Source organism: Anas acuta, chromosome 20, assembly GCF_963932015.1.
Source record: "Anas acuta chromosome 20, bAnaAcu1.1, whole genome shotgun sequence".
Classification (NCBI taxonomy): Eukaryota; Metazoa; Chordata; class Aves; order Anseriformes; family Anatidae; genus Anas; species Anas acuta.
Window position 1 is genome coordinate 9305873 of NC_088998.1, and position 24134 is coordinate 9330006.

Sequence of the window (24134 nt, forward strand, 5' to 3'; positions counted from 1 at the left end):
CCAAACAGCTGCACGCAGCGACCTTCCCTCCTCAGCACAAAATATGGCTGGAGTGAGAACTCCCCTTTTTGAATAGGAACGGAGCTGAATGCTTTGTTTCTGGCAGCACGTGGCTCCTCCTGCCTGTCTCTGGTGGCTGCCTGGTTGTCACAGATGGATTCTGTGGATGGGTTTTACAACTGTTTGCCCAAATTCTAGAACAGAGAAGTGAGTGGAGCTGTGAAGGAAGGCGTTCTCCCATATGCCGTCACCCTCCTCCTTTTCCCCAGATAACTCTAGGAACATGTCCTGGATCTCTGTAAAAATTAATGGACAAAGATCTGGAAACCTTCTGCACACCTGAAAGATTATAATGAAGTCCAGTCAGCAGAGACAGTAGTTGGAGGGGAGGGAAATTGATTAGGATAATCTTTTCCATCAGCAGTCTTTGATGAGAACCAAATGTCTGCTTTAAGAATTCTAGCAGTAGTGTGAAAGCACAACTCCTAAGTGGCCTAGGAGCACAGGTGCCAGTGGGTTTCCGTGGTACCTGAGTTCACAGGGTGCTTCAATCCCTTTGAAAACTTCGCTCTGACCTTGCAGAATGGAGAGTAGGAGGCTTCGAGCAGCTTGGCAAGCCGTCCTCGGGAGCAATCGCTCTTCCCCAGTTGGTCGGATGAAGCAGGTTGTGAAGCAGCAGCCAAGCCCCGTGCTGATTTCTTGAGCTGCGCCTTGGGCAAATAGGTAGTGGCAGTGGAGAACTTTTTTGTTGGATTGAGCTAGGCCAGCATTAATTTATGCACAGAAATTGATTTCCATCATCATGGTTATGATAAACTTTTATAGGTGAGGAGCGTGTGTAAGTGTTGTCTGTCTTGTGTTGCAGTTTGCTGTGAGCAAATGTGCTGTTCCCAGCATTTCCATAAGAAACGTTGCTGCTGCTTCATCACAGCTTGTAAAATCCAGGTTGTTCCGAATGAACCTGGTGGGCTTTGCTTATTTACACCTTTCCACGGCCTAGCATGTTTATGTGGGCTCCAGGCTTACTGCTAACAGCAGCCCGAGATGTTTAGCGAGATCCAGGCAGCAGAGCCAAGTGCTAATGTAATCCATTGTAGAGGAAATGCAAGTTGTGGCTTTTCTTGTCTTTGAAGTACTTAATACTTACCTGTTAAATAAGGTTTTACAGTACTGTAAGAGCTACATGCAGTTGCCAGCTGGTAGGGGCACTGAGAAAACGTTTCCTGGGCTAAACTTGCCTGAGTAAACCCCTGTGTTCCCTGTTCCTATTCTGCCAGCTTTCTTCTCTGGTCTGTAATAAAAATATTTTTATGAAAGCTGTTGTGTTTTGCAAATATTCTAGTAGTTAAACGTTTTGTTTCTCTAATAAGGCCTGTTTCATAAACACTTCTTACTTGTGTGAAGTTTACAAGGTGAAGAATTCCATAATTCTTTTGTTTCTTCTGTTTAGCCAGATTTGTGGCTTTTTCTGCCTGATCAAAAGATAGGATAATAAAAGTGCAGTCGCTCTCACCAGCAGTATACAAAGCCTTCAGCTTGTTTTTTTTTTCTACCCATTTTCCATAAATTTTTTGTGTGTAATATTAGAGATCACTTCTGGAGTTTATAATAGAGTTCTGTAATGAGAACCAACAAAGAATGTTTTTGTTATAGTGTACGTGGTCTGAGCTGCTGAGAAAGTGTAGCTTCTGCTTTGTTCTGCAGCATAGAGGACTTCATGCAGCACTAAATAATTCTGTGAACAGATACTGATACTAATGAAATCTTACTCACAATTTGAATAAGCTTCGTTCTGTTTACCGTGATGCTTTGGCTCTCTTTCCATGTGAAACCAGTTCTTCATGCTTCTCGAGGTAAAGTCAGATCTGGCTGGCATCCACTTCTTCTGTTCAAGGGATGAGACAAATTTGTTCAGGATTGCTTTATTTTTCTTTATCAAATTGTAATCAGCTAATCGTCTCTGAACGGGTGTTTGTAGGTGAGATGGTAAAGAAATGGTCCCTACCCTAAAGCAAGGAGGGGAGAGCCTGGAAATAATCGTCTTCCTCGCTGTTGTTACATGTGAAGTTATTTTTGTAATCCTGTAAACTACCTTGTATGCAGAATGATTTATACTTGGAACTGACAGTTTTTTTTGAGAGATTAAAATTCACCGACAGGATACCAAAAGGATCGCTTAATGAGAAGTTATGCTGGCTTATTTCTGAGTGCTTCATCTTGTAAAAATAGCCAGCACAGATATCTCTGCACTAGACTCAAGGGGACAGGAAGACTTAAGAGTTCTTGCTGCTGAAAGTTGGAGAAATGTTATTTTGTTTTCATAGGTGTTGGAGATAGCAAAACTGGACATCCTTGCACTGTGAGTCAGCTGCATGCAACCATTTACAACATTTGCATAAAAACAGTGTCCAGTCAGCTCAGGTACTGAATGTAACGTGGTAAATTCTTTGACAATTCTTAACAAAAACTTAGGACAAACTGAATTATTACATATGCACTTTGACAGATCTGATGATCAGGTTGCACACCATCTCGTTTTGAAGTTGCTATAGAAACGCTGGTAGGCTTTGTTTTATGTCTTTTAAAAAGCTTGAAAAAGCTTTTGTAAAGCTTGCATTGGACTCGATGCTAACATTTTTCTAGAGGTAACTACTGAGAGAGCAGGTTAGGAAAAGCAGAAGGGTTGCAAGCTTTTTGGTAACACACAGAAGTAACTTCCTCTTGGAACTAGCATGGTATTGGAGACCGCAGTATAAGCAAGGAAAGGACTCAGTTTAGTTATTTCGTTTTGTTTTGCTTTGGTAGAATTTGTTAAACTCTGCTCAAGCTGAACTGCTTGTAGCTAGATCTCAGGCATTATTTGCTCAGAATTAAATTTTTCCAGTTGATTTTGAGAATTCCAAAGCACAAATGCGTAGAAGCACAAGTTTTGATGAACACACAGTTGCTCTCACATCTAAGTACAGTTATAGGTCATGAAAGTAAGGTGTTGAAGAAGATGCTTATGGAAACTGGGACTTGAAGGCTGGGACATTTTCTTCAAAAGGAGCGTTGACACATTCAGCAGTGAGGCAAGCAAAAAGCATGTGGTGTGTTTGGAGACGGCGATACTCCGCACGGTAGGGGTTGGGCAATCTGTCGGGGTGTCTGTGGCTACCTGTGCATCTGGGCATGCTACTGGAGGTGAAATCAGCATTAGGTTAATTCTTGTTGGTGTTGAATTGTCCTGAAACTGACAGCGTATTTCTGAGGCTTTGACAGTTGGGAATCTTGGCACTTGTAAGGGGAGAATGAGCACACCTGGGTGCTGCAACCGATTGTTTCATGTGGCATTGTACTAGAGATAAGAGTAATTAGCAGCGGTGTGAAAGGCAGGTCTCCTGCATTGCACTTTTAGGTGCAGATTTCAGATTTTGAAGATAGATCTTGTAATTAAATCACTTCTTGTTGGATGCTCCTGACTAGGAAGGTGGTGTTATCCCTAGTTTGAACTGACTGCGTGGTGGACAGAGCATCTGCAGCTGTGATGAGTGGAAGTTTCTCAACACAGAGCTGCTTCTGTAGCATCCTTTTTGCATTACAACTTTTTCTGCCATTTATTTCTCATCTGCGCCTGCTGTGTGGGTAATATTTTTATGTCCACGAGGAGAATATGAAGTAAATCTGAATTAAATAGCAAAGCTAATAATTCCACTATTCAGCACTGAAGTATTTATATCTGAATTTTTCAGTGTGGCCTCTAGTTGGGATATCACAGTATTTGCAATGCTGTTCCCTGCTGTAACAGATAGGCATTGGGCTCCAAACGTAGCTAGAAGTCTTGGATACACCAAGAATGTAGGAAATAAAGCTTGGCAAGTGTTTATGGTGAAGTAAGTTGCAAGTATTGGCAATTAATGTTTATGAATAACTTCAAATGATCCTATTTAAATAATTAGTCCAGCTACTAGAAGTTCTTTTTTTTCTCCCCTGTATCTTCAATCCTGGTCATGTTATAATCCATTCAGTCTGTCAGCAGTTACAGGAGTTGGGGACATGAAGCTAGAGGGTTCTTCAGTATAGAATAATTTGGGATCTCTTGTCTGGAAGTTCAGAATAAAGAACAGTAGCCAAGATACAAGATGGTTTTTTTTTTTAAGCAAGAATCTTGAGTGTTTTTATGTCTGTGAGACATGGAATCTCATTGCTAAGAACTGGGTCAATTCATTGCTAGACAAGAATTTTAAAAATCTTCACAAATGTTGCTAGTTTAAACAAGAATTAGCGTGGGGGATTTCACTGCCTTTGTTAGGCAGGAAGCAGAGCAGCACGTTCCAGTAGTGTCTTCTGTTTTGATACGGGTGGAAAAATCCCACCCCGATGGGTTGTGCCTGTTGTGTGTTAGTGGTGGAGAGAAAGCTTTTTGCCTTCGTTAGCAACTGTGCAAATAGAGATGCCTCACATTGTGTCACCCTTTAAAAGGTATTAAATAGGATCCTTTTCCCAACATTTGTGTTTTTTTTTGTTCTGTTTGGTTTGTTTTTCCTTCTCTTTGAAGTTCATCAGTTGAATGTCTTGAGGGAGAGGTCTTGGCAGCAGCTTTTATGATGCAAGTTAGACATGGACCGTTGTATAGTGTGCTCATCTGGCCTTTTAAAAGCCTTTTTTGAATTGTGCAAATCCTAATTTTTGTCTTCCTACTATTTTTCTGAATTTTATTTTACACGTTCCGGATTGTTGAGTCCTTAGGTTAATTTGATTTAAAGTAGCACCAAACTGAAAACTGTCGGCTCCGCAAGAGAGGGCAGCACACTATGCAGATTGACATGCGATGTGTGCTGCTGACACCTTTTATAGATGGATGTGGTCTGGATTTTGCATTATGTCAAAGACTGCACCCACAGTTCTTCCTGAACAGCAGTGTAACTAAATGCCACAGTAGGAAAAAGATAAATAGAATCTGTGTGTACTATTGGCAAACGTGGAATTCTGCTACCACAATCAGAACACCAACCAATAACGCCTCTGTCTGCTGCTGCAATGGAAACAGTGACTTATTTTGTTGTATTCCATAAAGCAAGCACCTGCCTTGTGGAGAAGGAACCTGCAGAAAAGCTGTTTGCTGCTCGTGCTTTGGATGCCCAGGTAGCTGAGCTGCTGGGCCTTGGCTCAGGGACGGAATTCCTGGGTTGGCAGCAACTGGGCGCACAGCTCCGGGCAGCAGCTTCAGGCTGCCACCTCAATTCCCTGCTCGAGGTGCTCCGAGCTGGGGGGCACACCTTCCTACCTAAACCACCATGGCAAACAAATACTGCGTGTTTCAGGCATTTTGAGCTTGCATAGGTTTCAATTTTTTTATGTTTTTAATCCTTTAAAACTTGGAGTGATGCTAATGCTCTTACCAGAACGTACTTCATCATAGGTGTTCTGGGAGCTGGCATTCTCGTATTCCCTTTTACAAATAATGTTACTGAAAAGCAATACGTCTTAGATAGCTGAAGGTGCATCTGCTTGTAATGAAGCTCGAATGTTGAATAATGCGAGCTGCTTTACATTTTGGGCTGTGGATCCTTCCCCACTCATTAGAAACGGAAGCTCCTCTTCTCCTGGAAATGGCAGCGGCCATTAAATGGAATTACCTTTCAACAGCCTTTGATTTTTAGGTCAGGTTGACTAATGTTAAGGAGATTAAAAATATTTGCATTTACTATCTCTTTCACTAAAAAGTGGACAACCTTGTTAACATACTGCGTATGTGGTGCCTGTGAGGTTTTATTGTATTTCCTGCCATCTTCGATATGTGGTCTGTATAGCGCAGTGTTCAGTGTCACTTAAGGGAAAAATGTTCTTTTCTAAAAACTTAAAAAAGCTTTCAATTTTGCAAAGTAGGGGCAGTATTGTATGAGTAACTCTAAGTCCCAGTTAGGGCTGTTATGACAACAGTGGTTTACTACCCAGTTTTATTTAAGTGAGAGTACTTCTAGCTCCCGTAACTGATAGTGTTCTGGCTCAGTTTCTCATCTTTATGAACACCAGGTGCTCCACAGCACACCAATACTGCGTGGCTTGTTTTGCGGTTCAGAGATATGCTTTGGGTAGGAATGTGCTCAACTGAAAAATTAATTTATGCTGGAAATGAGCTGAAAGTCAAAACATTGCCAAATTAGTAATTCTTTTAACTGTAAATGTACTTGCTGAAATGAACTATTGAGGTGATTTCGGGGGAAGATCTTAATGGTGATTCGATGACATAGGATCCAAATGCAAATGCTGCAGTTATTTAACTGCTGTGCACAGCTGTTTAGGGATGCTGCTTGAAGGAGCTCTAAACTTTGCTTGGAAGACATGGATACTTTGTCAATCTGATACACAGAGCCTACTAGCCTGTGATCTGAGTAAATAACTTAAAATGCCGGAAAAAAATAAAATGCCAGTTGTATACAGTAATTGGTAGAGTACTTGGTGCATTGTTGTAATTGAGCTGGGTCTTTCCCAAGGAACACCTAGAGATGTGTAGAGGGCAGTGGACTGTGTTGACACTTCATTCTGTGAAATGGGGCTCTAGTTATTTAGGAAAGTTCCCTGGTAATGTGTAGGATTTTTTCTGAACTATGTGTGTGCTTTACGTAGTCAAAATAAAGCAAAAAGACCTATGGAAAACCATTTGTGATATGGAGCTGCAGGCCTACTGCATTCAGTATCTTCAGTGCTTGACTTTCTTCTCTCATATGAACAAAAGGAAGAACTTTTTACTCCAATCTGTAGATGGTGCCACTTACTGATGTCACTCAGTGAAACTTTCTTTGTTTCAGACAATGTCCCGGAGGAGCTGAAGGACCCATTTTACATAGATCAATATGAGCAAGAACACATTAAACCACCCGTCATCAAGCTGCTGCTGTCCAGTGAGCTGTACTGTCGTGTCTGCAGCCTCATCCTGAAGGGGGATCAGGTGGCTGCTCTGCAGGGACACCAGTCAGTGATCCAGGCTCTGTCTCGAAAAGGGATTTACGTCATGGAGAGCGATGATACACCTGTGTCTGAATCCGACCTGGGCTGTGCACCAATCAAAATGGTTAGCTTAATTAAATCCACCTAATGATCTTTTTATTTAACACCATTTTAAACAGTTAAGGGAATGAAGAGCTTTTAATTTCTAGGTCACTAACCTCATGATTTTTTTCATTGTAAATACAGTTAGAATATACAAAGTTCTTTCCTAAAGGATTTAGTTTTTCAACGCTTTTTGCATTCTTCTTCTAGAGTTCTCATATGGCAATGATTGATGCTCTCATGATGGCCTATACTGTAGAAATGATCAGCATTGAAAAGGTGGTCGCTAGTGTCAAGCGTTTCTCTACATTCAGTGCCTCAAAAGAACTGCCCTACGATTTGGAGGATGCAATGGTTTTCTGGATTAACAAGGTAGAATTTACTTCAAGATGTATGTCTGTTCCTTATGGGCAATTTTCAAATTTTTCCAAAAGTTCTGATGATTGTCTCTCTTACCTGTGCTTTTCTATCATCTTTGTAATAAATTATTCTGTAAGCTTTCTGTATTTTTAGAATGGAGTGACCATTAAATTGAGGGAAGGAAAAAAAAATCAACAACTTCAGGAAACATTAAAATGCATCTGAATATATCCTTTCTATTCTGTTCCCTTTTAGGTGAACCTTAAAATGAGAGAAATAACAGAGAAAGAGATAAAGTTAAAACAGCAATTAATGGAAAGTCCGGGGCATCAAAAGGTAAAAACAAATTTATCTTCAGTCATAATTTTTTGTATTAGTGATTACTGGATTTAAATATAAACGTGTCAGCATTTTCTTTGTCAGAAAACATGAGGCATCCAGTCCTTGAAAACCCTGAGATTTCGTGCATGCAGTCTGTTCCGTGTGTACCATCAGAGCCCTTCCTTACCTTTCAGTCCCCCTAGTATCTTTAGACTTTCTTTCAAGTTTTAGTTCGACTAAAATAACTTGCTTCAGTTTACTGTTTTTAGAAAACTTCGCTCAGCTTTCAAAGCACAAAATATATAACATATATTTTGAAAGCTTTTGGGGCATATTCGTTTTACATGAATTTATTGTCTAATGTAAATTCAGAGGCTTATTCAGGTTGTATCTAGTAAGCATACTCCTAGCTGTTATAGGTGTGTGTTTGCGATCCCACTCCCTCCCCTTTCTCTCTTGAAGTTGTATCACAATGCACTAACACTGCAAAAACAAAGAACACTTTCATTTCTGGAGAACTTAAATTAATATTTTTCTAAAATGTAACATATACCAGCTATCTGTGCTCCCAATTCATGATTTAATAAAACCTTTAGAAAAGCTCTGCTATGCTCTTTCCTCTAGTTGGCATTGCTGTGCAAAGAGGATAAAATTTTAGCATGTGAACAAGGCACAATTATTTAACTTTAATGTCAGTGGCAAAGATTTTTATGTACTTTATATAGCAGCATATCCTTCAATGATAAAGGACTTAAGAGCTGTTTAATTTACAAGTTGCTGTGTGGTCCGAAGGATCCCTTTAACTATTTGACCTTCTACTGACTTTTGGGTCTCATTTTAATGTTTTAAAATTAAGCTTCTAGGCTACAGCCCCTCTAAAATATGAAAGTGTTTATTGCTCAAGTGCATTTAAGTACTGCTGCTTATAACTTGCATTGCTGATGTTCCTTTCCTATCCCTACATTCCTCTCCTTGCTTCCTGAGCAGTCTCCTTCCAAATGGTATTGGAAATTAGTACCTGTAAGTGAACTACTTTTACACCAGTTGTCATCCACAAAATCATGGCTTTTTAAAATTCCTTCAGATTGTTTGCTTCCATTCACAATGCTTCTTAAACAGTCTTAAAAAAAATCCAAACACGCTCTGTGTAAGCTTTTGGCTCATCAGGCTTAATTTTCATGACATGGCTTTTGCATACTGTACAGCATATAGCATAATCACTTGACAGCACTTCAGAATTGTTTCCATGGTGCAGGAGTGACGAATATGAAGTGCAAGCCAAAAACTAGGAAATTAACAATGGCTGAAATTTCTGTATTTACTATTTTTGTCGCAAGTAGGTAATTGATCACAGCACTAAGGTGATATAAAAGCTGGTCGGTTTAAATGGTTGCTTGATTTTTGAATCTATAATTAAAATGCGTAGATGTTTGCATTAGTTCATTTTGTACTCGTGCTCCCAGGGTTGTTAAATCTGTCCAAACCAGAGCACCGTTATTTCCTGAGATGAGGTTAGAAGATTTGACAAACCAGTTTGGGCCCATTACTACAGCCAATTGTATGGAATACAATTACAGGAATTGTATGGCGAAGTAAGGAAACTGACGCTGACATTATGGGAGGAAAATTAACATTTTACATATCAAAACAAAATATTTTCTTTTTGATGAAGTGTGAAAACAAAAGTTCAAAATATATATATTGTGGGATTGATGCTGTATTATACAAGCCTGCTTGCTTTTGGCTGAGCTTCCTGGGTTTGTTTGAACTTGCAGAGATTCTTCTTTGTTTTGGTGCTTTTCCTTGATACCTTTCCTCCTCCACTTGCTGGATTTGGTGCTTTTCATCTTCTGTCTGGGAAGATGAGAGCTGTTGTCTCAGTTATAAATTCCAAAGAGCAGCACTATTGTAAAAGGCAGGCGTGATCTGGAAGTCACAATCTCTGCCTTTCCCCAGGGAGCTCAGTCTCGCCCTTCTGGCTCACAATCTAGTACCTGTTTGAACTGAATCTACGGCCCACAGTAAAAACTTTAAATATCTGAAATAAAGGAAGTGTGAGTGGGGACCTGCTGGCTAATTAAACCCGCACCAGAGCCCTGTCTTCCAGCCTCATTTAATGACTCGTGACAGTGTAATGAAGCGTTGCCCTAGTGCTTATCACTTTGTGTGTGCCCAAAGATCACATCTGTATTGGAGGCCTACACTTGATAGCAATTCTAAGTTTCATGGAGGATGTTTTGTTTCAAGAGACAACTGGGTGAGAGTAGAAGAAATAGCTACAGGAGTGGAATTGACTTGCACGATACCATTGAGCAAGCTGGTGGTAAAGGAAGGAATAAATAGAAGTCATCTTACTGCTAGTTCAATACCCCTTAGATTATCCTGGTTTACTGATGATTTTGCAGTCTCCTTAGTAGTTCTTATGCTGTGCCACCTCTCCCCTATTTTAATTTTCTTTGATTTTTTTTTTAGCATATATAATTATCTCTTTTTAGTTCAGTAGCACTTGTTTTTGTACTTCAATGCATACAAATGCCATTTATTTAATAAATAAATAAATAAATCTCAAACCTCAGAATATACAGAATAATTTAGAATTGTCATTGTAAAAGACTGACTGGTTAAGAAAATTTAGTAGGGCGAAAAAAATTAAATGAAAAAAAAACCACCTTGATATTGTGTGTTTTCAGCAAAGCTTAAATAAAGAAGAGGTACTTACACATTTTACATTTTATTTCTCAGTATTGACTGTGGTTGGTTTAAATTCCATTTAAACCTACTGGAAAGGAAATATGTTTCTACTTTAAATACAGGAGCAACTAACATTTAAAAAAAAATTCTGAAGTTTGTCTTTTAATTTGCTTGCTTTGACGAAGTGGATAAATGATGAACCTTTTAAGCTAACCAGATCACCTTAGTGTGCATACTTACTTTACCAGACTTAATGACGGCTTTTCCAGTGCATAATGGATGTTGCTAATGCATTTGATTTGTTTCGTGTTTGAATAACCGCCATCGTGTATCTCACTATTTCTTTTTGTGTAAGCCTGATCTGATGCATGCCATATCGCACTGCATGCTGGAACCAGTGGAATATGCTCGTGTGGTACAGTATGATTCACATTCCATTACATATTTGTGGAGTGCTCTAGGCTGGGGAAAAAGATAATTTGCACCTGGTAAAAGGAGAGCAAAAAGAGCATTAGCATATAGATATAGCTTTTAGAGATACTTGCCAGGGAAACTTAACATAACATGTTTATGTATGTGGAAAGTAAATAAGTGAAACAGGTTCTTACTACCCTGATTATAAGTGATCTTCATTCTTTGGAATAGATTTTTTTCTCAGCCTGTGCCATCCTCAATTGATGCATATGAGAGTGTGTGTGTGTGTGTGTGTGCAGAGAGCTCCCCCAGGTTGTCTTGGAAAGTGTATAATACCATTGGTAAAAATCAAATTTTGTTCTGATCATTAAATACACACTCCGTATTGGCTACTGCACTGGCCAAACCTACAGCTATGTAGCGTAGTAGATGTTAAGTGTTGTTAATGCCCTACGGTGTAAAAGGAGTGTTTTCCAACACTGGAAGTCGTTTCTCTAGGCTATGTAGTGTATTGTTCTTTTGCTTGCCACATCATTTTGCTGCTGGGACTTGGATACAGCCTTCTAGTCTAGCACGTAAATCCTTCGTTAAATATCAACATTAAAACTTTTCTTGCAATTTTTGCAAGAAGCAAGCCAAGATTTGCTCCTTAGCTGGTTGTCTTTAGATACTCATCAGGTATGCTCAGTGCTGCATGAGGTGCAGGGGCTGGATGGCAGAAGAACTTGGTGTTAATCTAGAGTGAAATCGAGGAGAGTTTTGCCATTGATTTTTAAAAGGCCTTCTTGCAGAGCATTCTTGGAAGAAGCCACTTTTTTTTGCTTTACACAATAGTATTGTATACTGGCTTGCCAGATATTCTGCATCTCTCCAAGAAAACATTGCTCTCTGTGGATGTGATGGCAAGTCTGGATGTGGGTAATGTGAGAAATCGCTAGCTCATCTTAATTTCTTTTCCCCAAAGCTTTAAGTGTTTACGTATAGTTATCTGTGTCTCTTTCTTTGGATCTGCTGCATTCATGCATCTGTGTGGAAGGGTTTTGACAGAAATTGCTTGTAATAAATTAAAATGTGTATGAAGCTAAGAATTCAGCAGCATGGATTGCTTCCAGATATGAGGAGAATGTTTAAAGAGGAAGCACCGTATTGTTCTGAATTGGCTTCCATTGAGAGAAGAGTATAATATAACCTTGTACACTGTTCTTGACTTAGATAAAGCAAAATGCTGTAACGGATCCACCATAAAGAGTTTACAGTACAAGAATTCCTGTTTTCCTAGGCATCACATGAACACTAGTTTTCTTTTTTAGGTGCGTTACCGAAGAGACCATCTTTCAAGCAGGCAATTACCTTACTTCCCTTTGCTTGAAGACTTGATGAAGGATGGTAGCGATGGTGCTGCTCTTTTAGCTGTGATACACTATTATTGTCCAGAGCAAATGAAACTGGATGGTATGTAATAAAGGTTTCTTAAATAAACGTTCTGAAGTCTTTGAAAGTTGAACTAGAAATGCATTATCAGATAAAAAAGCAGCACGTCTATTAGGTGGTGATCTGTACCAAATTAGTCAGGTTATGTATGAGATCTGCATAAAATCAGTGGATTAAAATACAAACACCTTTTTGATTTCTGATCTAGAATTGAAAGCTAGAATTGAATCTAGATTGAAAATAGGTTCTACTATTTTTTATATTTTAGTTTGTTATTATGTTTGTTTTCTGTAGTCTGTTTACCTTTTCTGTGACTGTGATAGAATCATGGATTCTAAAATGAATGCAAAATTGGTAATGTGTTGTGTACTTTTCATCCCCCCCATCCTGTTCCTGTCCCTCTGGTACTTAACAGGTAGAGATGTCACTGCTAGCCAATAAATACTGAATGGTATATAAGCACTCTGAAGTTCCTGTACACAGTAGTGGTGGATGGAGGGTTAATTCACTGGGATAGTGTCAACATTTTTCTTTCTCACCTTTCTAGATATTTGTTTGAAGGAGGTCACATCAATTGCAGACAGCCTATATAATATTCAACTTTTGAGAGAATTCTCAAATGAGTATCTAAACAAATGCTTTTATCTCACATTGGAGGACATGCTGTATGCTCCTTTGGTTTTAAAGGTAAGAAACATAGCAAAGAATATACTTTAAAATAAAACAAAGGTCATTAGTATATATACATGTATTATTGTGACATGTACTTTTTTTCTTTTTTTCTAGCCTAATGTCATGGTATTCATTGCGGAACTCTTCTGGTGGTTTGAGAATGTCAAACCAGACTTTGTACAACCAAGAGATATTCAGGAAATAAAAGATGGTAAGTTTTTAATGTTTCATAAATATTAGCATGTTATTTAAAAATATTTACATTATAGTGAAACTGTTGCACAGAGATGTTTCCTTTATAGTTTTGTTTCTACTTGAGCCTTCTGCTGGCTGGGCGTTCTTTGAAAGCAGTAAAAATGGAAGCAAGGTTAGTCCTAGATCCACTTGTGGTTTGAGTCCTAAATTTTGGAACGAGATAGGCAGAATAGGCAGATTTTTTTATTTCTCTAAATCCATTAATTATTTACTTCATTTCCATTAAGATCACTGTAAGATATATATTTTAAATGCAGGCTATTATTTCAGGATTCATTTTAGTTTTGTGTTGTAAAGATTGCAGTACATTTGAGTGAAATCTGAAAAATTCCTTTTCTGTTTTGTTATATTAATGGTTAGTAGAAGTTGTGTTAATGTTATAAATATATGCACAGTTAAAACAGTGTTGCAGCAGAAGAGCAGTCGTCCACCTGTTCCTATTTCCAATGCAACCAAGCGAAGTTTCATGGCTAGCCCTGCTAGTACAACTCCAGCAGACTTGCATCCCACAGCTCAGACAGGCTCTGAAGCTTGCAGCAGATACTACCTACACCCTGAAGAACCTGACTACCTGTAAGTTTTTCATGTTGTTTAGATTAATCTTCTGATTTATGCATCCATTTGAGTAACATAGGAATTTTTGCTGCTAAACGTTCCGATTTTGCTACAAATTTTCTGCACATAATTTGAATTTATTCAATTTGTAAAATATTCTCAAGCTCAAAGAAATACTTGACGCTGTTATGTTCAGTCTTTAGCAAATTCCAGTAAGCCTCACCACTAACTGTCGCAACTGTTACAGAAGAAATTCTTATTTCTGTTTTGAAGAAAATGTGAAATGTGAAAATTGTCCGAGCATCTCATCTTTACTGGCCATATTCTCTAAGTGGTGGTTTAAAAACACAAACAAACAAACAAAAAAACAACACTGGTCTAATGTACAAGCAGGTCAATCAAAGCTTTTCAGCTGAAGTGAGTTTGAGGGGAACTAGTAAGTTATTTCAGCCTTTACTTTGTCTCTAAAATGTAGCTTGTATAACAGTACGTTAAAGTAACTATTTAAAAATGTAAAAACACTTTGATTTCAGGTAATAGTGTACTTTTCTGTTGTTATATATGAAAACCTTTATTTCTCTTTAGGTAATTTCTTTAACATTAGAGTTAATGACATGATCTTGTGTTTTAGAGGAGGAAAAGGGTTACCTATTACCCGTCTATCTTCCCCTACTGTATTGCTTTCTTCTCTTGTTATAGAAAAAAACTCTTGTACTAACAAGTTGTTGCTTTTCTGAATTAGTGGCAAAGGAGGAAGCCCTGCCTTTAGTCCTTCCCATCCACTGCTCCCTTTGAGACAAAAACAACAAAAATCTTTACAGGGAGAAGACAGCCCTGGTAAGTCTACCTTGAATTTACATTTCAACAGACAATGACCATTCCTGTCAGTATAGTAACGAATGAAAAAAATTATTTTCTGAATAAAGAGAATAACATTCATTTTTGGTAGTATTTATACAGAAACAGTTATAATTTGTGTATTGTTTTCTGTGTTGTGTTTTTTTTTGTCTGTGTGATTTGAATTTTAGCAAATTAAACACTTCCATGCTTGGAAACCCAAAAGTTGTATACGTGTATAAAAACCTATATATACTGTGGTGTGTGTGTATATATATGCACACGCATTCAGTGTCACTTTTCATTGTGTTAGGCTTTTATTTTCTTTGAATATTCCAGCAAATCTGTTTTCTGCTGCCATCTCTTGGTGGAACAATGTGTTCGGTTTGCTATAAAAGAAAATGAAACTCCTATTTGAATGACGGTTTCTAAAACATTAACTGTTTAAAAATATTTCAGGTCATCGACATCGTTCTAATTCTCTGACCCGTGTTGATGGGCAGCCACGAGGTTCAGTTCTTGCATGGCCGGAGAAGAAACCCAGGTAATGGGTGCTTTTAAGTACTACAATGCTGTTTAATGGAAGGATGCTCAATACTGTGACAATTTCATTGTAGTAATATGGTATCAATTCCTGGCCTAAGACTCTCTTTTCTTTGAAAATGCCGTTTTGTTTTGTTTTTTACAGATGCCTGGATTTAGGGTTTGAACTGAAAATACTTTAAACGTGATTTTCATTAAGCACTGTTAAAAATTTAAGTATCGGAAGTTGTTTACCATTGCTGGTCACTTTTTTTTGCTGGTTACATTTCTTAAGTGGAGCAAAAATTTTAGCTGTGTTTATTACAGTCCTTAATTCAACAATTTGTAACTTCTTATATATAAGCATCATGTTCTTTTCTTTTCTAGGCCTCTGTCTCAGCCAACCCCATTTGCTCTTCATCATTCTGCCAGTACTGATGTGGACCCTGGATCTAGTGATAGCATTAGTCTGGCTAGATCAATCAGCAAAGACAGTCTTGCTTCAAATATAGTTAATGTAACTCCCAAAAACCAGCCCCATCCTCCGTCAATGAAAACTAACGGGAAGAGCTTGCTGAACAATGTTGAAATTGAGGATGAAGACGAAGAGCTTATTGCAATAATCAAATCTGAAGAAAGGCCAAACCGTGGTGATCTTGAATTGCAGAATGCGTCAGCCAGGGTACCCAGCATCGTTGCAACAGCATGGTCTCCAAAAATAAATAGTGAGACTTTAGAAAGCAAACCAGACAGTTTTTACTTGGAGCCCTTAATGCCTGCAGTTCTAAAACCAGCAAAGGAAAAGCAGATAATCAATAAAGAGGATGAATGTGGGGAGGGGAAACAAAGGAGTTTTATAACAAAGAGATTAAACGAGGGACACTTGCCTCTGATCCGCAAGAAAACAAGCAGCAGTCATGGTGACCATGATCTCAATAGGACTTTTACTCCAATTTCTAGTTCGGATTTCACTTCAGTTGCGGACTCTGGTACTGCAGACTCAGTAGCACTGCTGGAGGCAGGGTTAGAAGCTTCCAGACCTTTGGCTAGTAGCAGTTTAGATCCTTCTATTCAGGATCAACCTACTGGAGGATTTTTTCTTCATGCTGCTAAATCTGATGATGACATAGCAAGTAAAGTCAACGTAAGTTACGTGAAAAGTCTTAATTCGCATGTTCCAGATACTACATGGACTATGGTGAGACAGGACTCTGATTCAGATCTCTTAGACATCGAAGACACTGAACAGGACTTGGTAGTCATAGATGACCATCCTATAGTCGCTAAATACATAGGTGAGGAAGAATCTGCAAAATTGCAGGAAGATATGAAGGTAAAAGAACATGAAGATAAGGATGATGCAAGTGGACGTTCCAGCCCATGTCTGAGCACAATTTCTCAAGTTAGCAGTGTGTCAATGGCTAGTGGGAGTGTCCGAATGACCAATTTCGCAGAACGAAAGCTTCAGAGGCTTAATAGCTATGAAACAAAGTCCAGCACAAGTAGTTCGCAAAAGACCACGCCGGACGGGTCAGAAAGCTGTCCAGCACCGCTGACCACGTGGAAACAGAAGCGAGAACAAAGCCCCAGCAGGCAAAATAAAGATAATGTTAATCTTTTAGCTTCCGAATTGGTGCAGCTTCATATGCAGTTGGAAGAGAAACGAAGAGCAATAGAAGCTCAGAAGAAGAAGATGGAAGCCTTATCAGCCAGGCAGCGACTAAAATTGGGCAAGGCGGCTTTCTTGCATGTTGTTAAAAAAGGGAAATCTCCTGATGTTCCGCAACCACTTAAACCAGAACATTTTCCAAAAGAATATCCTCGGCACAATGGTGAAGATTTGGATGAAGTCTCTTTGGGTTCCAAGTCTGAGGAGTTTTTTGGGAAGGAGGAGGAGAGAGAAGAAATGCTGAATGATGCTCAAGAAGTGGCAAAAGTAAAAATGCAAGAAAGCTTAGCTTTTGTTGAGCAACATAAACCTAAAGACTCTGCTGCTATCCATGAATTGGAAAAAAGTAAAATAATTTCTGCTGCCCTCCTAGAAGACAGTGTTACAGAAGTAGATATTAATGAATGTGATCTTTCTATTGAAAAACTAAATGAAACAATCAGCACACTCCAGCAGGCTATATTAAAGATCTCTCAGCAACAGGAACTACTTATGAAATCTCCAACAGTGCCATCGCCAGGAACCAGGAGTAACACTCAGGACCAAAAGGTAAAACCATCAATTCATTTTGTTGAGCCCCTCTCACCAACTGGAATGAACAATCTTCGTAAACCACCTCGATTTGGTCAAGGAAGGAATCCTCGGTCAGGAAGACCATCTGATTTGAAAGTCCCTAAAGACAGACAACAAAATTCAGCACGTGTTAAAACTCCAACACAAAGCCTAGAAACATTACCACATTTAAGACCGTTCTCATCCAATAGCTTGTCAAAGACACCAACAGAAATAAGCTTGGAAAATAGTCCTGATCAGGGAAGCGTTTCTCAAGAAAAGTGTTTCTTTGATACCTATAGACTTCACGATGAGAGTAATCAACGGGCACTTGTTCTCTCCACCTCCAAAGATGAAAATATCATTTCAGAAATGAGCAAGGAGGTGAATAACAGCTTCAAAGAAACAGGGTTGAATTCTTCTGATGGCTCAGGAAAAGAAAACGTCCCAGTGGATGAGCCACTGAGAAGCAAGGCTAATCTCATTGAAGTAGATTTGTCTGACTTAAAAGCTCCAGATGAAGGAGAACTCGAGAACCAGGATAGCTCTACAGATATAATTAGTGAAGGTGATCAGAAGTCTGGTGTGGGATTTTTCTTCAAGGTAAATATGTTATCTTTGTGTATTTAGTTATTTGTACACGTTTGTCCAGCATTACAGTTCTTTTCCCACTTTTGGTTGCAGCACTATCACTTTAAAAAAAAGTGCATTTGAAAAGAGTTGCTTGCAGAGGAAAAAAAAATTGACAATCTATGAAATCAGTCTCCTGAAATTGAGAGCGATCTCCTGTTAACCTCACTAGGAACTGGGACTAACCTTGCTTTTCTTCTTTCCCTTAATTTTTTTCTATGTGAGTAACAGACAAACATACATAGACAAACATACAAACATTTTGTTAATACTTTGCACAAAAAAATCACTGAATGTAATGAGAAGAATTTACCATTTTGAAATCCAAGCATTCTGTGAACCTGCAGCAACTGGAAGAAAAATTTCTGAAAGAGCATGGTCAGGCTTTAAAACTTATCTGGGAGCTGAGCTTCTGAATTGGGGTTTTTGTTCATTTGCAACTGAGCTTCTCTGGTTTTTGAGCGGGCTAGCAGCCTAAGAAGTCAAGGGCTTCAATGGGGAACTTAGTTGGGTGACTATAGGTAAAAGCAACAAATCAGATGCTCAAAGGCAATGTTGGAAAAAATTGTCGTCTTTCGTGCAGTTTCTGTTTTTGTCTTGTGATGGTGGAGTGTAGATGTCATGATAAAAATGTGTTAAATTTAAGTAATTTATCTCATTTCACACCCAACTCTGGCTTGGGAAAAGGCTTGCTCAGCTTTTGTTTTTAGAGTCTGGTGGTATTCCGTATATTATTGGGTTGGATGTTTTTTAAATATCACTGGTTCTAGTCCAGCACCAGTATCAAAACATTTAGTATCTTTATTTGTGCTTAGCAGTGACTACTATAAATATCTATGATGTGCTGATATGATGGGACTTTCTTTTTTTGAATTTCTGATTCAAAAAAGTCCAGGTTGGCAGCGTCAGCCTCGGTGAATTTGACTTCTAATCTTGTGTAGTGTGATTCATATTGAATGACTTAAAGGTTGTCATTTATGCTGGGGTTATTTATACTCTATCCTAGGCAACTTTGTAGTTGCATGATACTTTGCAGTTTAATGAGGTTTTCTGCTGGGTAGGCATAATTAAAACAAGTCAGAGTAAGATGAGACCATATTTTCTTTTCTTCTCATGGAGTTAAAGGAAAGCTTCATGTCAAAGTTCTCCTAAGCACTAAAAAAATCAAGGTTGTTTTCTGATTTATGCTTGTCAATTCTAAAACAGGATTTCCAAAAACATTAGCTTATGTTTTCCTAAAAATCTTTCTGGAATCCTCAGCAATTTCATGATGTCCAGTTCAGTGTATTTTCTTGTATTCTTTAAAGCTTTCTATCCTTATGAATCTTGCAGGACGAACAGAAAGCAGAAGATGAGTTGGCAAAAAAACGTGCAGCGTTCCTTTTAAAACAGCAGCGCAAAGCTGAGGAGGCTCGGATTCGGAAACAGCAGCTGGAAGCTGAAGTTGAGCAAAAAAGAGATGAAGCTCGGTAATAATGTGGAAAGGGATACCTTTTCTCCTCTTTAAGATGAGGAAAATTTTATATGTTAAACATTGTGTTTGTTTTTCAGTCGCAAAGCTGAGGAGGACCGAATACGCAAAGAAGAAGAGAAGGCTCGTAGAGAACTGATCAAGCAGGAATATCTTAGGAAAAAACAGCAACAAATCTTGGAGGAGCAGGGACTTGGAAAGCCCAAATCAAAGCCCAAGAAACCCAGGCCAAAGTCGGTCCATCGTGAGGAATCTTACAGTGATTCAGGGACAAAGTGCTCTTCTACCCGTAAGAATTTTGAGTTGTTTGTTCTCAATGAGTCTGCAAATCTGCTTTAACAAAACGTGTTTCACATTTTATCTTTTGTTTTGCAGCTGATAATTTAAGCAGTGCTCAGTCTGGTTCCAGTCTGTCTTTGGCCTCAGCAGCAACAACTGAACCTGAAAGTGTACATTCTGGTGGCACGCCATCCCAGAGGTAATGATATTTGAAAATAACAGAGGCTTAACCTTCATTTAGTTATTAAATAGTGTTGGGATTCACTGTTGTTTACTTCAGTTTGCCATCACAGAGGCACAACAATAATTAGGTGAATTCATGTTCTATTTCATGTGGCTGCCAAGTTTGATGGTCTGTTTCAAACTTGACATTTTGTTTTTCTTTTTCCTAAACGAATAATAGAATTTTGCCTCTATAATCTGGCAGGGACAGTCTGACAATTCTGAGGAGGAAGGGGGACAATAATCTGTTCATTCAGGGCTAGTGACAATTTATTTAAGATTTGACAGGGGGTTGGCACTTGGCGTATCATAATTATTTTCCCTGTTACTCCCCAACAGAGTTGAATCGATGGAGTCCTTACCAATACTGAGCAGAAATCCTAGCAGAAACACAGAAAGAGACTGGGAGAACGCTTCAACGGCATCTTCCATTGCTTCAGTGGCAGAATACACAGGTGACTATTTGAGTGTTGGTTACGAATAGCAGGCCATAAAAAGTTCTGGTATGTTTGGTGTGATTTGTAACTTCTGGGAAGTTGTCAAGCCTAATTTGTACTGCTTAATATCTAAAAGTAAGTTATTGGAGAAAAACCAATACCTTTTACCTTTTATATACCTCTGATGAAAGAAAATCTTAATGTTCATAAGCGTTGGGCAAATGAAGGTTACTGATCTATCTATCTTCCTTTAGGTCCAAAGTTATTTAAGGAACCCAGCAGCAAATCAAACAAACCGATTATTCACAATGCTATATCTCATTGCTGTCTTGCTGGAAAAGTGAACGAGCCACATAAGAATTCAATATTAGAGGTAAGCAATAAAATATAAAATCATCAATGCACTCACAGTAATTTTGTCTGCAGTACTCCCTTCGTAATCCTATTGATGCACTGCAGTGAATATCATTTTCCAAAATGTACCTGTGAAATGAGGAATGTTGTCAGTAACTGTCTGGTGTTTCAAAAAAAGTTTAACACTTATTTATATGTATGTGAAAGCTGAAAGCTGGGCATAAGGTGAGATTTTTCACTGAACAATCTTGTGTGTATGTTTGCTTATTTATTTTTAATGCAGGAACTTGAAAAATGCGATGCCAACCACTACATCATTTTGTTCCGTGATGCTGGCTGCCAGTTCAGAGCACTTTATTGCTACTATCCTGACACTGAAGAAATCTACAAGCTGACTGGAACAGGGCCAAAGAGCATCACCAAGAAAATGATTGACAAACTTTATAAGTACAGTTCAGATAGAAAACAGTTTAATGTAATTCCAGCCAAAACCATGTCTGTCAGTGTGGATGCTCTTACTATTCATAACCACTTGTGGCAAGCCAAGCGACCTGCAGTGCCAAAGAAGACTCAGACTCGCAAATGACACTGAGCTCTTGGGGAGAAGATTGCTGAGTGGGATTGCAGCAAATGAAGACATTTCCCTACAGTTTGGTATGAAATGTGCAGAACCATAAACATTTTTTAAGAAGCTTCTAAACAGAAACCATGGATGCAAGTTATTAAGAATGAAGGAACATTGTCGGTGTTTTTTACAAATGATAAATCTGCTGTTACACCCAATGCTAACTACTGTGGCTTTCAACTGATGAGGGACTGTGCATGTAGCAAGATCTTTAACAAGTGGATTTCCTTTTACTTGAAGCTTTTCATCGGTACAAATTGGGAATTTAGTTCTGTTTCCTCTCCGCCTCATTCCCTCCTCCTTCCTGTCATTCTTAAAGTTGGCAAGCTCTGAACTTCAGTAGAAGATTGAACAGATCTTGGGTGAAGTGTTTTGGGTTTGGTTTGGTTTTTTAAACAGTCTTTAGGGAAATCTTCCTTTCAGACCCTTTTGAGGAACTGTTTAATACATCAAATTGTTGTACTGTATCTACTGCCAACGTAAGTCCAGCTCTCAGATTTCTGAAAAAAGCCCCAACTTGTGCTGCTCAGAACAGTTTTACTTGCAGTATCTGTTTAGGATAAGCATTGCAAGGATTGCAAAAGCCAGTCTTTTTTTAAAAATAAAAAAATAATAAAAAAAAAAATAATTGTTCGCAACCTTAAAGATTTCTGGAATACAATCATGAAGAGGCATACAGGTGCTACTGGCTGGAACATGCCTGACTGAAACTTGAGGCAAGCTGAATGGAGCAGAGTTGTTATCGATTTCAGTTTCAGGTAGTGTCCTAAAGATTTGTTTGCTTTAATAAAAATGGATCCTGGTAGGTATAGAACATTTCCACTCTGAGCACGCTAATCCTGTACGATGGTGCACTTAATGATCACAAATTTTAATGTTTTTATTACATCATGAAATGTAATTCTACTTTCTTTGTCCTGTCTTTCTTCTGAATGAGCAGCATGCTCTAAAATGAAGAGTGTGTATGTTTTTTATTTTGGGTGATATATTAATATATTATTGATTTGTTTTTCTCATTTAAAAGCAATTTTTAAACAGAGACATTTGCATTTGTTTCAAAAGCCCAAATAAGTCGAATGGCTTGGATTTCTTTTCATGTTGAAATATTAAATCTTGAGTTATGACCTTAAAGATCTTTGTGTTTCAGCAGATTAAATTTTTGTCTGTGGTAACAGGGTATACTTGCAGTTCAGTTCCATTTAAAAAGAAAAATTCCCATTTCCATTTTTTTTTGCCCGGGCTGGACTTCTGAGTAGCTTTCTGTAGCTATTGCATAACTTAATCTGCTAACGTGCGACTGCTCCATCCGGTTGGACACTGCTTCCTGAGGGTCATGGAGGTTCGTAACCTTGGTTTGCACATGTTTACTTTTATTTGAAGTGTTACTTGAAAATACCTGCTCGGTGCAGAAGGCACTACACCAATCCTAGAGATGAACTGAGCTCTAAACTACAATACAGTGTAATTATTGAACCTAGAGAGTAATGGAAGTTGCAACGAGTTATGTACATAAGGAGAAAATAGGGTACGTAATAAAGTGCTAACTAACTAGGTAGAGCAAAGTGAAGGTCTTCCATTGCGGTCTCTCCATTTTTTCCCCTCCCAGTACTTCTTGACTAGGCTGCTGCAACTTTGTAAATTATGTTAGATAGTTTGCTGCTTGTAAATAATTAAAGGCTTTATGGTTTCTAAAGTGCTAAGTATTAAACACCATCGTGTGTGTAACTTTTGTTACCATGCTTTTCATGCTTGTGCTTTATTTCTCACTGTTTGATATTATATACCATATTTATTTTATGAAAGCACTGAAATTTAATAAAATTCATTAACTGATTTCCTTTTTATTTCATGTGTACCTTTTGTTGTTGTGACACTTCATCCCGTCAAAGAACTAACATGCTTTAAAGATGTGCTATTCTGTGTTTAGTTATGCTCTTACAAAGCTTCACCTGCAAGTAGCTCCAATAACTTGTCCTAAACAAGAGCTTCGTTCTCCTGACCTTGATTGAAATGTGCAAGAATTTGACCAAAAGGCTTTCAAAAATAATTTTCTGTAACTGACTTTTTTCATAGAAAAATAGTTCTTGTAGTTTAAAAACAAAATAACATGATTTTTTTAGTCTTCTGTATTTCATACAGACTGAAATCTTGCTGCCCATAGAAAGAGGACTAAAAAAGGTGATGGCACCCTCAGTGTCCTGGGTCTTGTGCTAGGTCATGTCCTTACTCCCCCTGCTGCAGTGTGGTTCTGCTTACTCCTGGGAGCAACAGGAGGCAACATCTGCTTGGAGAGGAGAGGAGCTGGGAGCCCTTCATCTGTAGGCAGCATCAAGTCCTGAGGATCACAGGGGAAGGAGAGAAGAGATCGAATTGTCTGACACATACGTAGTCTGCAGAGCACAGTTACCAAAAAGTGTTAATCCTTAATAGCTTGGTAAGGAACGTGGTGCATTAATTCAGTCCAAGAGGCAGGCAGCTTGTTGGTGAAGGATGTAACCTTGACTCGGTGGGGGTGTGAGCAGAGCTTTGTGTAGGCAAACAGGCCGAGCTTTGTAGAAGGGAGAATAATTCATAGACTTCAAAATGTTTTGCACAATCTGTGGCTATGAATGTCAAATGTGTTCAGTGTCAGGCTGAGATAAAATGTGAGTGTAGGACCATGACTATCTTTGTTAGTGTTCTTAATGTTAAGTTTCCCAAATTCTGGATATACCGTGTTTCTCATTATTTCTAGTGAAATCACTTTAAATGACTGAAACTTTCAATGACTGAGCTCCTTCCCAAGAGTTTTGGCAGGAGGGGAGG

The 24134-nt window shown here is 38.5% G+C and overlaps 1 protein-coding gene across 4 annotated transcripts in view; it reads left to right on the forward strand.

The window, feature by feature from the left end:
* Positions 1–23173, forward strand: part of CAMSAP1 (calmodulin regulated spectrin associated protein 1) — a 33885-nt gene extending 10712 nt beyond the window's left edge. For 3 of the 4 annotated variants that reach the window (XM_068656577.1, XM_068656575.1, XM_068656573.1), the window contains exons 3-19: positions 6792–7054; positions 7243–7404; positions 7648–7728; positions 8701–8733; positions 12129–12270; positions 12797–12936; positions 13036–13132; positions 13572–13749; positions 14474–14568; positions 15028–15112; positions 15478–17914; positions 19274–19410; positions 19493–19701; positions 19788–19890; positions 20253–20368; positions 20605–20723; positions 20988–23173. In XM_068656577.1, the coding sequence (XP_068512678.1) occupies positions 6792–7054; positions 7243–7404; positions 7648–7728; positions 8701–8733; positions 12129–12270; positions 12797–12936; positions 13036–13132; positions 13572–13749; positions 14474–14568; positions 15028–15112; positions 15478–17914; positions 19274–19410; positions 19493–19701; positions 19788–19890; positions 20253–20368; positions 20605–20723; positions 20988–21290 (4700 nt within the window). In that variant the 3' untranslated portion in view covers positions 21291–23173. The remainder of the gene's footprint in view (positions 1–6791; positions 7055–7242; positions 7405–7647; positions 7729–8700; positions 8734–12128; positions 12271–12796; positions 12937–13035; positions 13133–13571; positions 13750–14473; positions 14569–15027; positions 15113–15477; positions 17915–19273; positions 19411–19492; positions 19702–19787; positions 19891–20252; positions 20369–20604; positions 20724–20987) is intronic. The other variant, XM_068656574.1, reaches the window with a different exon arrangement.
* The last annotated feature ends 961 nt before the right edge of the window (positions 23174–24134 follow it).